The following is a 14843-nucleotide window of genomic DNA, read 5'->3' on the forward strand; positions in this document are numbered from 1 at the left end:
CCCATCTTTGCTTATTGGCCATCTATAATTTTTACAGGCGTCTTATTTTGAATGAGCATTAGATGGTGCTATCACTCCATGGTAGAAATAACCGGACTGCAGTGTCTTTCTCTCTTGAGTCTACAATACCTTGACTTCATTATGAACAATAAACGGAATTGTTGCTCAAAACCATTGTGAATAAATCCCCCAGCATAAAATATAGGACTAATCATGGCAATCTTTCTGGAGCATTTCTTCTCAGAAGGTATAAATATTCGGTCCATTACAAGGCAAGCACAGAAGGAAGGATGAAAACTTGTCACACAAGAGATCTCCTACACACACCCCAGCCAAAGAAGAGCAGTTTATATCATTGTTCCTGCACAACTCCCACTTGTCTTAACAGGGCTTTGTGGGAACAATTTAATGCTGAACTTGCAACCGAGAGTATGATTAAGTGTCTGTGTGTCTGTGTTTTTGTGTGTTTCTGCCTCCCCCCCCCCCCAATGATTTTAAGCAAACAATCCTTTAACTGCATGGTGATACAATCTGAGCAATGTCCCCTCTACTAGTTTTGTGATGTCAGAAGGATTTGATATATATACTGCCATTTTCAGAATGTAGAATTTATTTAGCTAGAAAGATAGCTTGCAAATTTTAGGAGACACATGTGTTGTCCAGCCCACACAGATTTGGGTATATGTTGATGGGAATTGTTGTAGGTCATTATACAGCATGGCAATTTTAAGAGAATCATCATAGATATCCTTAAATATTTGCAGGGTCTTGAACCGTTCATTCTCCAGTGTACTTGTCCAGCTTTTGAAGAACATGAAGGAATTCCCTGGGAACATAAATTCCAGCTCTTGTGTTTGTGATTAGATACTTAGAAAAGGACAGGGACCCTTCAGAATGAAACAGGGGCAAATTTACCTCTAATGTGGTACTTTCAAAATAAAATTAGGTCCAAGTAACTCCAACACCAACCACTCTCTTTTTTAAAAAAAGAATATACATGTGTGTATGTATATGTATACATGCATGTGTGCACACACAAATACACACATATTTTTGTGTGTTTGTGTGTATATACATATGTTTCTCTGTGTGTACCTGAAACAAGTATTATGCCTCAAAAGGACTTTCAGCTCACATAGGAACCCTTCAAAAAGAAGAGACTAAAAAAGAGAATAGGACTTGAAAAAAACAGAGATTAAAAACTAGAATTAGAAGCCATTTAATAAAGATGTTTTATTTTTAAAAATGTACAAGAAAAAAAATGTTGCAAAGAGTCAATATTGTACAAATTGATTAAACAACACCAGAGTTTTTCTATGTTACAAAATTGAACTTCAAGGAGAAAGAGGGAGAGACTGTGTGTAGTGAGAAAAAGAAAATGGAGAGTCCCATCATCCCCTTTCTACTGCAATTCCAGGCAATGTTCAGCAAGTCTAAAATAGATAAAAGCTGCAATCTTTTAATGTGATGTACTTTGTGCTCATTAATAGGAACCCCCCCCTTTTTTTAAAAAAAATTCCACTCACAGAGCTATAAAACAATAAGAACTTATAATTTGCCAAGTGATGTCTTTTTGGGAAAGATTTTCTAATGAATCTTCCCTCTGCTGGGTATTTGGAAATTATATTCTCACTTTCTCTCCTGTTTTTTTTCCTCTCCCCACTAGCCTATAAAAGAAACATTTGCCTTTTATCACAGGCCCCAAGTACAGTAGACAAATGATTTAATGCTGATGGCTGATTCTTCATAGGATATCAAACACTAAATTGCCCTGCACTTTGGTTAAAATGTTAACTTCCAAAACAACTCAGCTATCTTATCTTGATTCTGGCTCCTCTCCCTCTCTCCCTTTCCCTTTCCCTTTCCCTTTCCCTTTCCCTTTCCCTTTCCCTTTCCCTTTCCCTTTCCCTTTCCCTCTCTCTCTCTCTCTCTCTCTCTCTCTCTCTCTCTCTCTCTCACACACACACACACACACACAGAGAGAGAGAGAGAGAGAGAGAGAGAGAGAGAGAGAGAGAGGACAACACTAGACACATCTTGGTAGGTAACCATTTGCAGATTAACAAATGTGTTCCAAGATGCCAATCAGGTAGATCTTTTTTTAAAATGCCAATAAATCCTACGTATTTGAGGCCTGATTGTAAATACATACTAGTAGTGGGAAATCATTTTTGAGAAAGTTTATGGAACAATTCAGAGATAAAACCTATTAAGTTCAGTGATGTAACACTGCAATTCACAGGTAAACCTTGGAAAGTTTACAGCTTAGTTATTAAGGAAACAGTGGGGCTGAGTTCTCAGTAAAGATCCCAAAGATTGCCCCCTATAAATCTGGGAAAATATTGGAGAAGGAAAAAGCATTTTTTCCACTCAGCAGACATGAAAAGAAAACATAGAAATAAAACCTCAACTTTATTTTTAAGCACTCCTTTCAAGCATTTCAAGGAAATACTATTCCTTTAATGAGGGGAGAAGGGTTGGAGAAAAAGATAGTCTTTAAACAAATGAAACAGACTTTTTCTTACATTTAAAACATAATTTTTAAGCCTTATCATTTTTGTTTCTTTCACCCTCCCTCCCAGTTAAACAGGTACCATAGTATGAATTATTCTTTCAAGGGATCTATCTCAGGATTTTGACTGAAAGAAAAGATGTACAAGATTTCAAAATGATTTATTTTGAGAGGGCTGGTTGGTTTCTGAACTGGAATCCTTTTGGTTTCATTTTTGGGATGTCAACCAAATATGACTGTGTGATGGTGGGGACAGATGGAAAGAAGAGAAGGTGGAGTGTTTGGTCCTTTCCATGATTCCCAGTACAAAAAGTGAGATCATGGGTCACAGGTTGCAAAAATTAGTAATTTCATCATATTATAGAAATGACATCTGTGTATGTTAGGATGCGAAGGAATGACTGGAGAAACAGGCTTATACAGTAGGGCAACATATTTGAGGATTAGTACTGGCATCTTTTCGAGCAGGGAGGATACAGAAAGTTCCAACTTCCTGAAATTGGTGCTGATGGAGCTAAAGGACTCCTAGAATTTACTTTCATGTGGTCATATGGGGGGGGGGGAGTTAGCNGAGGGATGATACAAGGGAGCTGAAAAGTCAATGGTATATATGAAAAACTAATCATTTTAATTTTTAATGTAGGGCAATGTAACCAGCAAGAACATACTGGAGTATGTGGTTTTGTTCTGTTTTGCTTTGCTTTTTTAAATATTTGTTTGGCTCTCTTTCTGTGCCTATGTCTCTCTGTGTGTGCCTCTGCCTCTTTTTACTTTGCTTTATTTTTTTTTCTGCTGTACAGTTTGTTAAACAGTTTACAACCGTTTTTTTTAGGGGAGGGGGCATTACAAATGGAGCTGATGCTTAAGCTTTTATCAATAATAAGGAAATTAATAATTAAAAGGTTAAATCTGACTATCTTGTTTGTTTTAAAATATATTGAGGCTACAGGCTACAGTAGTATTTCATAACTTGGCATTAAAATACTAATTACATTTATCGGAGGCTTTTAGAAAAAAACAGACCGCTATTAAATCAGGCCTCTTTTTACAGTTTTCCAAAGGGCTAAAACTGCCTCCTTAAAATAAATTTAAAAATAATAATAAATGAAAATTAACAATGGGAGCAAAGCCTCTCTTTAATTTTTCAAGCCTCCCCAAATATCAGTCTTTTGGGTTGGCTTAGGTAGATGATTTGTTGCGAGGCAAGAGAGAGCTCATTAATGTATAGTTTAGCATATTTAATTTCTATATTTCCCCACCCACCCCCTCGCGCTCTCCCCCCACCGCCTTTCCTTCTCTCTCCAACTCACTCTCCTCCCTGTTTGCAGGCTGTTCAGAGTCCGCGTGGAGCATGTGGAAACCAATAGGATGAGGGTTCCATAATAGATGCAAATGATCCAGAAAAGACACTGAAAAATATGAAAAAAACTCATTTGCTCCGAAGTAAATCACGGAAAACTGTTTATGAACTGGCAACTCTCCTTGGAAATGTAAAGCGAGAACTTTTTAAGTGCCGATATATACATATATATTTGGGGGGGGGGGGGGTTAAAGGAGGAGGAAAACAAGAAAAAGGAGAAGAGAGAAAAAGAGATACACATACAGAGAGGAATAATAACAGTTACAAACAACAGCAGCCGCAGTAATTTTAAAAAGAGGAACCCGATAGCCATATTCACGGGAAAAGAGTTTTGACTCCATCCTCGAGGATTTTTTTAAAAGAAATCTATGTATATCCGTATATACCGTATTCTCGGAAATCACAAAGACTCGTGGGTTGGCGTCTCTTCGCTATCGTCTAACATCCGGTGGCTTTTGATCTCCCCTAACCCTGGTACCTAGACCTAGATCTATTTAAAATAAGCTATTTATACGACAATGAGCTCCTATTTTGTCAACTCCCTCTTCTCCAAGTACAAAACTGGGGACTCCCTGCGCCCCAACTTCTACGATTGTGGGTTCGCCCAGGAACTCGGAGGGAGACCGACGGTGCTGTACGGACCGAGCACAGGGGGCACTTTCCAGCACCCCACCCAGATCCAGGAGTTCTACCACGGGGCGTCCTCTCTCTCCAGCTCCCCTTACCAACATAATCCCTGCGCCGTAGCGTGCCACGGGGATCCCAGCAACTTCTACGGGTATGACCCGTTGCAAAGACAAAGCCTCTTCAGCGCTCAGGAACCCGACCTGGTGCAGTATCCGGATTGCAAGCTAGCCTCCACCAGCCTGGGAGAGGACGGGAACAATTTGGAGCAGAGCCCGTCTCCCACACAACTCTTTCCCTGGATGAGACCGCAAGGTGAGGCTGCATCTTAGGAAGGGCTAGACATCCAGCCACCGGGGAGGAACTTCCTGAACCCATAAAGCAACTTCGCCTTCCTTTTTTTCCCCACCCCTTCCACTACCATCACTTTTGTTTTATGAGCTAAACTTTTGCACCTCTGAATTGCTTTATCGCTTAATTACCCCGAAAGAAACCTTTTCTCCTGAAAGGAGAGAACTGGACTTCTCTTTCACCCCTCTCCCGCCCCCTTCTTTCAATAGTAGAAGCTTCCCCTAAAGTTTATGGTACTTTTACAACCTCCGAGACCCCCTTTTTGTGCCTCTCCTTGGCATCCTCCCTCCCTCCTTCCTCTCGCCACTTTGGTTATTCTCTTTTAAATGTCTGGAGATGCGAGAGGGGCAAGCGGCGAGGGCTTTCTTGCCAGAAACCCACGATGCCGGGGAGTGAATAATTTTCCCAAGAAAATGACAAAGATGGAAGGAAAGAGAGCGAGGCAACTACCCAGGAACCTGGGTGAGATTGGAGCTCGGGCGGACAATACATCTGTGGACCTCTTCGCCTGCGCCTCTCTCCATCCATTACTGTGTAATTAACCTCCCCTTTTATTAACCTCCCGTATAAGGGCAGTTTCGTCGGTCCCTGTGTGTGTGTGCGCGCTCACGCGCTCATGTGTATGTGCACGCGCGCGTCTTTCGCGCTTTCCGTCTGTCCCGTTACCTGGTGGCTGTGTCTTCTCAATCTCCTTTTCTCTCTCTCCCCCCCCCCCACCCCAGCAGCCGCTGGACGGAGGAGAGGCCGGCAGACCTACAGCCGCTACCAGACCTTGGAGCTGGAAAAGGAGTTCCTTTTTAATCCTTACCTGACCCGCAAGCGGAGAATCGAAGTCTCGCACGCCCTAGGACTGACCGAAAGGCAGGTGAAAATCTGGTTTCAGAACAGGAGGATGAAGTGGAAAAAAGAGAACAAAGATAGGTTCCCCAGCAGCAAATGTGAGCAAGAAGAATTGGAGAAACAGAAAATGGAAAGGGCGCAGGAGGTGGAAGATGACGAAGCACAGACGGGGAACAAAAAGTAGGCGCTAGAAGACTGGACAGGCAAGCCTCAGAAAACCGTCACCCCGCCCCACCCCGTCCTTTCATTCATTCCAGTTAACGGGAGAGGTGGTTCCGACTGGAGGGGGGGAGATAAAATACTGCTTGGGGAGGAGGACCTCGCCTTTTATTGCTGTAATTACAAGGTAGCTATGGGCGTCTTCTTCTCCTGGTTGTCCTTTGATACATACAATTAACTATATATTTTAAAAGAGAAAGACATCATGGGGTCTTTTTAGCTTTCTTTTTTATTTTTCACCTTCTGGCCCGTTAAGAATTAGTAATAGTGTAATGCAATAGCTTCTGTTAACCTTGGCTGTGAAAAACCTCCCTTCTCTCCCCCCCCTTAATCTTTTTTCTCCACCTTCCCTCCTTTGCTTCCCCTTTTCTTGAGATCAGTGCTATGCTAATGATGTACAAAATATACACAGTATTGCACTTTTGAAGACTTTCTTCCTTACTCCTTCTGTTTTTCTTTCTTCTCCTCCATCCTCTGAAATATACATACATATATAATATGTGTGCGCGCACACACACACACACATACCTCTCTCTTTCATTCCCTGCCTCTCTTTGTGGTTTTCTCATGTTGTGGTAACTCTTCTGCAGGTAGCTCTGAAAATATACCCAACAACGTGAAACTGCCTATTTATGCTGTAGTTGTATTCATTTTTTGGGGGGGGTCACAGATCCTCTTTCCTTTTGGGTTCCCATTTTGCTTTTCTTATCTGCCCTTTTAAGTGTTTTATCATTTAAAAAAGGAAAGGGGAAAACAAAAAAAGGTGTGTTTCTCGTTTTTTCTTGCTTTCTCTTTTGCCTTTCCCATTTAGTTGGCATGCACAGTGGAAGAAGTTGTAAAAAGTGTTTTTCCCTTCTGTTTTCTTTTTTTGTCCCCTCTCCCCAGGTGTACTGTGAAAAAAAAAGAATGTATACTGTATACGTGAATTACTTTATTGGGGGTGGGGAAACTAATGCTATATTTTGTTGTTCATTCTTCGTTTTATTCTATTGTTGAAGCTGGAAGCAGCAGAAGAAAGGAGTTAAAATAAAGTTTGCAAGCCACAATTTCCCCTGACATTGTTATTTCTTCATTCCGCTTAACACTTCCTCCTGGATATCCAGAAGAGAAGGGTTGGGGGAAAAAACACTTCCAAAACATTCGGGGAAAGCCTTTTGAGAGACAGAGAAGAGAGTTATGGCTTTCAGGGAAAATAAACCTGAAATTTGGGTGGAAACTTGGGAAGATGGAAGGAAAGCAGAGAGAATGAGAGAGAGGAGAAAGATTTCTTTTCCTTTGAACAGTGTCTCAGATTTATCTGACGTGGCTTCAAGTTAGGAGATTGGATAAACATTTTTAGGTTCAGACAAGTTATGCTAATGATGCCTTTATTTTGCCATTGCTGAATTCCAGCCTTGCTGCTCCTAACAGGAAACCTAACCCCAATCCCCTTCGGGCTCTGGAAGCATGTCAGTTTTGGTACTCCCCACCCCTCCTGCGGTGAGCTTGATGATATACGCATGTCCTTCCATATGCCTCCTCGCTTTTTTTTTTTTTTTTTTTTCAACTTAACCTTGAAAAGAGGACCTCAGCCAATCTCTTAACTGCAAGGCCAGCTTTATTCTTATTTGTCTTACAGGGCTTTGATAAGTTTCAGTGAAACTTGCGCCTTTCCATCTCTCTTTCCCTCCGTCTCCCCCCCCCCCTTTTTTTTTTTCTTCTTTTTTGGAAGCTTTTCTTGCTTCCCCAGCAAAAAGAGTAACCACCTGGTCATATTTTCCTTCTCCCTGTAATTGAGTCCAGCAGAACTGACACGCTTAAATAGAGATCTGTTGTAATCTTTTCTCCCCCCACCCTTCTCTCCCCCTTCGGCCACCAGAAAAAGCAAAGCGAGCTCAGAGGCTCAACGCCTGTGGCAGTGGAATAAATTACATAGAATTGAATGGAATTCAGAAGGGAAGCTACTGGAGCGGGAAGGGGTGGAGAGGCAGCAACTGAAATAGTATCTATCCCAGTGCTCGGGTGGGCAATATTGGGGCGGGTCAGGGGCTGCATCGTCGCGGGGGTGGGGGAGCGACGGCAGATGGCAGTGGAATGTCGGCTTATAAAACCCGCCCCAAGGCCGCGGGATAGGGCGGGCATCTCTCTCGCAGGCTCTCACTCCCGCGTTTTGCTCTTGGGTACTCTAAGCAGGGAGGACTGGGTAGAAAGTAAACTATACAAACACATATATACATACAAGCCGTCAAGATCGACTTCATATCTCGAGAGGAGAGAGGGGAGGAACAAAATAAAATCAATGGAAAGACATTTTCCTGTGTAATCCTAAGGCTGCCCTTTTTGCTTGGATCAACCAAGTAGGTCCGTTTCTCTACCTCGACCCACTTCTCACTGTTGAATTCGCGTCTGTTGTCTCTCTTTTTCTCGCCATTGGTACAACCACCCACTGCAAATCTTTATTTTCTTTTCCTCGCCGCTCTCCTCCCGCATCTTTTTCCTGCCAGCTTCACTTGAGGTGTGGTACAACCGGCGGCTTACTGACTCCGCGCTCATGATTTCGCTCCTTCCCGCTTCTAGCTTGGGAGGTTCATTATCTATCCTATCATCAGAATAGAATAGATGCATCAATGATGTATCGTATTGTATAAATCGCAGCCACTATTCCATACGTAGTGTTTTCCCCCTTTTCCTTATTACAAGGGGGGGAGGGAGAGTTGGAGAGTAGGGAGGAAGGTCGGAGCGGATTGGTGCTGTTCGGATCACGTGGACCAGAGTCACGTGGCGAAGGGAGAAAAAGGGGGTTCTTTTTGGTGTAAATCTGGAGTCTAATTCCGTAATATATCACGGTACCTCGTAAAAACCGACACAAAAACGTCCCGGCCTACAAATCACCTGGCCAGATTATGAGTTCATTGTACTATGCGAATGCTTTATTTTCTAAATATCAGACTACAAATTCGGTTTTCCCTTCCGGAGTGTTTCCCGAGCAAACTTCTTGCTCATTCGCTTCCAATGCCCAGCGCACCGGCTATGGCTCCAGTTCCACGGCCTCTTTCGCGGCTTCCATGCCTGGTCTCTACACTAGCGGGGGAGGCATGCACCCCCAGCCCCCCGGCATGTATTCCAGCGGCTACGGTGTGGACACCAGCTCCTTCAACATGCACTGTTCCCCCTTTGAGCAAAACCTCTCCATGATGTGTCCGAGAGACGTGTCCAAGCCCAACTGTAACAAAAGCGACAAGAGGGACACGGATTTGCGGCACGAAAACAACTTGCGAATATATCCTTGGATGCGAAGCACAGGTGAGATCCTTGGCGGAGACAATGGCGGTGGTGGCGGAAGAAACCAGGATCAGAGGTCTCTCTCTGTGTGTGTAGGGTGGAAAGTGTTGATATTGGGGATGGGGGAGGAAAAGATGGTGCTGAACTCCTTTTATGAAATTTGCCTCCAAAGCAATCCTTCCCCCCCCCCCTTCTGTCGCTGAGATCCCCTAAGAAGGTAACCTTTAAACAAACAAACAAACAGTTAAATATTTATTGCTTCTGTTTCTGGCTTCCTGTATACCGAAGACAAGACGTCTTAGGAAAACCAAGCTGTACTATTAAAACGAGGTGGAAGAGAAGAGTGAGGGATAGACAGTGAGAAGACAAAGTCTTGTTTCATTACCATTTCTTCATTCCTCAAGGATTGCTAACACATAACACTTAGACGTTTCGCTCAGATCCTGCTCCGGAGGTTGATTCGTAGCGATTGCTTAGCCGTTCTTTTTTACAGTACAAATATTTTTAAAATGACATCAGGTGCGGGGCGGGGGAGAGAGAGACGGAAAGAGTCAGCGGTAGAGAACCAAACGAGGAGAGGTTGATTTGTGCACAGAAGACACGAGTCCAAACACAGCTGGGGCTTGTTTTGTTTTTTAAAAGGTCATTGCATCGGAACAAGAATCCCCCCCCCCCCCGATCTCCTATGTCCTTCTCCTCTTCAGGATTTGCAATTGCAGACGCAGTTCAGACCCACCAGACTCTGGAAATCGGAAAGGGAATCAGAGAATATGGTTCTTTCCACCATCCACTCTAAAATGCGTGCGTGTATCAAGTTTTGGAACAGGAATGTACATAAGAGACTTCTTGCGCTACCAAGTAGAAGAGATGCATTGGTTGCACTTGTTACACCTAACCTCCCCCCTTCCTAATTGTGTGTAGTCTGTATTAAGTACCAACAGCCTAACCTGCCTACTTTTCTCTGCCCTCTACCTGGTGTTAGGAAAAGCAATGTAAGTTACACCCTAAGGCACAGGGAAGAAAGGGAGCTTCCATCACTGGTCTCTCTAGACTCAACTGTCCTTAACCCATTATAGCACCATTATCACATTCAATAGCAGCTCTGTGCTTCTCCTCAGAGCCAGGTTTCTCTTCCATGCTTGGTGGGATAGGTGATTCTTATTACCACAAATCAACCCCCTTATACCAATTACTGTTACAGGATTCCAGCAGAACAAGCAGGCTGCATTAAAACCAACCACAACTAACCCTACAGATGTAGACTTCTGAGGAGCACAGAATACATAAGGCTTGAAGTGGAGGAAAAATATATCTAGGCTGCAAACCTATGCACATATATCTGAAGGGAACTCACTAGTATTTGCCTCTGAGTAATCATATATATGACTCCATATAAAATATGGTGTGTCTCTTAATATTGCCTTTTCAAGTTTATGTTAAGTTTCTTAGGAACTAACAGGCTGAGAAAGGCAAAAGTCAAACATTGGGAGATTCCTCTTTCCCTCAGTAATTGAATGTAAGAAAATTGTTTAGACTTCTGTTGGACCAGCAAGTACTGAGGCTAGAGGTGATGAGAAAATTGCAAGGGGACAAATTCCCCACATATTCTTCCACCGCTACAATGTTAGTCAAAATAGTTATTTCGGTGAAAGAGGGAACAGGATTCTGTCTGAGGTAACTAAATGGGTGTGTATAGAAATGGGAAGGGCTCTCTCGAATGGAAAGAGGTGGGTGTGGGCAAAAATTCAGACCAGGTCTCTATCCAAATGGCGTGGAAGGAGATGAAAGCCAGGGGTGGGGGGTGAGGGTGAGGGGAAAACAAAGGCTGTGTGTGTGTGTGTGTGTGTGAGAACATGAAGGCACAGTAGCTGCAGTAACTTCAAGAGCTAACATAAAAGCTTAACTTTTCTTTCTTATTAGGTAATCCATAAACCGTGATTTACAAATTACATATCAAAGCCCAGCTTTGGTGTTGTTTGGAGTGGGGTGGAGGAGAGGCAATTAAGGACATCCTTTTTTCCCTTCACTTTTTTAAAAATAGCAATAGCAGCAGCTCCTGGTAGTAGGGCAAAGTGATTCTTTTTATTATTTATTTATTTATTATTTATTAATTTGATTTATATACCGCCCTTCTCCCGAAGGACTCAGGGCGGTGCACAGCATATTAAAAACAAGTAACAATAAAATACCAAAATAAAATAAATAAATACCAAAATAAAAACCCCTCTAAGACCAAATTAAAAGCCAAATATTAGTAGCTGTGTCGTAATTAAAATTATATTAAAATCATCCCTAACTAAAATCTAGCTTTGCTGCTGGAAGAGAAGGCAAAATATTGAAGGAAGGAGTGCAAGCAGGTCTCCAGGCAGACCCCCTTACTGAAGGTCTGGCAGCTTCTTTCCCCATTCTGAGTAATGTAATGAAAACTGGGCTTATTTCCTCTCGGTCTCTATTTCTCCCCATCACCTCCCCCCATGCCCCCCACCCCCTGCATTTCCTTGCAACTTGCCTGGAATTGGGAGATTCCGCTGATGAAGCAAGACTGGCCAGTGCAGCCTTCTGTTCAGCAAAGTTTACAACCCACATTCCACAGACATCTTATTTTCACCCTCTTTATATCCAGCTGACTTTGTTGCTCTTTTTTTCAAGACCCAAAGACCTATGCCCCCTCTCCCCCTTTTGCTAAACAGTAAATGTACTAAATCAACACATTTCAGAGAATTAAAGTAGGGCTGTTTTAGCTCTTACAAGAACCCATTTTACTCAAAAGCATGAGCCTCGAACCTGTTAGGGGAATCAGGCCAGCAAGAAATGACTGCAGAATTAATTCCTGGTTTGAATCCAGATTCTTTGGATGCCCAAGTAAATATTTGTGGCCAAAGAAAGGATGGTTGGCTTGGGGAGGAATACCCATGTCGACTAACTGAGCCCAGCAGCTTCCGAATTACCTAATGAAAAAAATCCAAATATCATTTCCCCCCCCCCTCAGGGGAAGGGGTGGAATAAAACAAAACATAACCTGAAAAAGGGAGGAAGTAACATTACGCACACATTAACCTTCTCTGATTTAAAGAGGTTTACCAGATGTGGAAATTTCTGCAGGGAAGAAGCTTCCTTGTAATTTCATCCACCTCAATTCTTGTTGCATGATTTAACACTTATCACATGTGTTATGAGAAAATAGCAAGCTTTTACCAGAAATTTCATTCATGCTTCCATTCCTCAACAGGATTTTTTTTTACTGATCTTTATTGATAGGGACAGGAAACTGGACATTTTAAAAAATGCATTGAATCTCCTTGAACAAAATTTGCATCACCCGTAATTTATCCTAAATGCATTCAATCAGCAATCTTTGCCTTAAATTCAACAAATAAGTATCAGTAAGCTTAAGTTGTGCACCTGATATCCTACAACATTTATTTGAAACTATAGAACTGAACATTAAATTCCTGCCTAAAGAAGCTGAAAAAATTCATTGGTAAAATTTAGAGTATGCAATATCATACTTTCCTTTGCATGTTAAAATACACACAGGCACACATGAGGAAGTAAAAACCAAAATAAACTTATAAAATTTTACTTTATTGTTTTGCAGGGACTGACAGAAAGAGAGGCCGCCAGACCTACACCAGGTACCAGACCCTGGAATTGGAGAAGGAATTCCACTACAACCGTTACTTGACCAGAAGGCGACGCATTGAGATAGCCCATGCTTTATGTCTTACAGAAAGACAGATCAAAATCTGGTTCCAGAACAGACGGATGAAGTGGAAAAAAGAAAACAAACCTGCAGGGCCAGGCTCAAATAGTCAGGAAAATCCAGAGGCTGAAGAAGATGAAGAAGAGTGAAAGAAAAAGAAGGGGTGAAAGTGGAAATGGAAGAGAGAATGGAACTGAAAAAAGGGGGGGAGCAAGCAAGCAAGCAAGCAAGCAAGCAAGAAAAAGAAAGAAAGAAAGAAAGAAAGAAAGAAAGAAAGAAAGAAAGAAAGAAAGAAAGAAAGAAAGAGAAAGCTGACCACACTGTTCCAGACATTTAGAGGGAAATGTAAAAATTATTATAATAAGACCGTACATTGAAACAAAAAACAAACATATAAGCAAACTGAAAGGATTCTTTCTTGATACTTAGAAAACTACCTATATTAACACTTCTCTTATTTTGTTTTTCTACAACAAAAAAGGGAATCTACCTATTAAATGTCTCTTTAGAATCCAATCTAGATAACTGTTTTGTTTTCATGTGGGTATACATATAGTCCAAGTATTTGTAAATCTTCCTGTTTAAAATTTCTCTTTTTATCGTCTTGTAATTTAAAATAAATGGTTTATGAAGTAAAAATGTGGACATGGTTAGCACTTTTAGAAAAACTGTGAACTCCAAATGTATGAAGGGAACACAAAACTTAGCAAAAGGCAATTGTTGTACATAATTCTATAAGATTCCCATCTTCCTCTTCTTAGGTTTGTGCCTCTATGTCTGATTACTGGTGCTGTATTTTTTAATTTTATTTTATCCTGTGTTTGTTGGTGTATGCTTTTACAAGTTTGGCAACGGACTACTTTTTACTGTCACTAGAGAATCTGAAATTAATATTGTGCTGAGTGAAAGCAATGTATAGGATAGGTAACAAATACTTTAACAGTTTATCAACCTTTTTGATTTGTATTATGTGATTATTATTCATAGAAAGGGGGAAAGGAATTAAAAATAACATTATGAATAATGTGTCCAGTAATGACTTTATATGGGCGAGGAATGTCATTTATTTTTTTGGTGTGAACAGGGAAGATTTCCTATGCCCCCCCCACTGGTGCCAGCCATCTTCCTTATTGTTTGAGTGAGCAGATTTCAAATATTCCTTCCCAGATCCTACTCCTATTTTCTTCAATGTATTGTTATGCATGTTTAAAAGTTCCATTCAGTCCTATTGCAAAAATCCAGCATCCTCCTCTGTTGATCACATCATGTTAAAACCACAAGCTATTTTATTCTTGCCTGCATATACTCTTAGGAGCTTACAAAGTCACTTAGGAACAGAATGCTGGGTTACATTCTGTGACACTCTGCTTAAGGGTTGACTAGAAGAGCCTTAGTTAAGAAAACTATGTTATACCATCCATGATAATCATTCCTTTCCTCAATCAGCTTCTTCAAAAGACAAAAGAACAGCAAATCAGGTATGCTGATGATGATACTACTACTACTAACACCAACAAAATGAAATTCCAAGCAAAAAAACACATGCATGTTCAATTCCTTGGATTTTCTCTTCATTTGTGTCTTTATCCTGTTTTCCACTTTTTATAGGGAAACAAGTATCCATGGCAAGTAAAAGTTAGCAATGAAAGAAAGTAACACATATGAGAGTGATTTAACTCGGAAGAAAGGCAAGACAATATTTTTAACTAATTTCATACACATTCAACACATTTCAGTTTAGGTTTTGCACTTTCATACACTAGAACGTTATTGCAGGCTTTGGGGTGGAGTTCCATCAGTACGCTGATGATACTCAGCTGTACATCTCCACCCCAGGCCACCCCAACGATGCCCTTGACGTGATGACCCGTTGCCTGGAGGCCGTACGGGTCTGGATGGGGAGGAACAGACTCAGACTCAACCCTTCCAAGACCGAGTGGCTGTGGTTGCCGGCGCCCCGGCATAGTCAGCTG

General features: G+C 41.6%; 2 protein-coding genes across 3 annotated transcripts; both read left to right on the plus strand.

The window, feature by feature from the left end:
* Positions 1–4390: 4390 nt before the first annotated feature.
* LOC107294798 (homeobox protein Hox-B8-like) lies at positions 4391–5871 on the plus strand. 2 transcript variants are annotated; one of them, XM_015824060.1, is made up of 2 exons: positions 4391–4811; positions 5570–5871. In XM_015824060.1, the coding sequence occupies exons 1-2, from the start codon at positions 4391–4393 to the stop codon at positions 5869–5871; spliced, it is 723 nt and encodes a 240-aa protein (XP_015679546.1). The 2 variants fall into 2 exon arrangements, with proteins under 2 accessions (XP_015679546.1, XP_015679547.1); XM_015824061.1 differs by having other exon boundaries at positions 5573–5871.
* Positions 5872–8788: 2917 nt separating this feature from the next.
* LOC107294799 (homeobox protein Hox-B7-like) lies at positions 8789–13019 on the plus strand. Its single transcript, XM_015824062.1, has 2 exons — positions 8789–9188; positions 12766–13019. Exons 1-2 carry the CDS (start codon positions 8789–8791, stop codon positions 13017–13019), a joined length of 654 nt encoding a protein of 217 aa, XP_015679548.1.
* The last annotated feature ends 1824 nt before the right edge of the window (positions 13020–14843 follow it).

Source organism: Protobothrops mucrosquamatus, unplaced genomic scaffold (assembly GCF_001527695.2).
Source record: "Protobothrops mucrosquamatus isolate PMUCROS unplaced genomic scaffold, P.Mucros_1.0 scaffold2098, whole genome shotgun sequence".
Lineage (NCBI taxonomy): Eukaryota > Metazoa > Chordata > Lepidosauria > Squamata > Viperidae > Protobothrops > Protobothrops mucrosquamatus.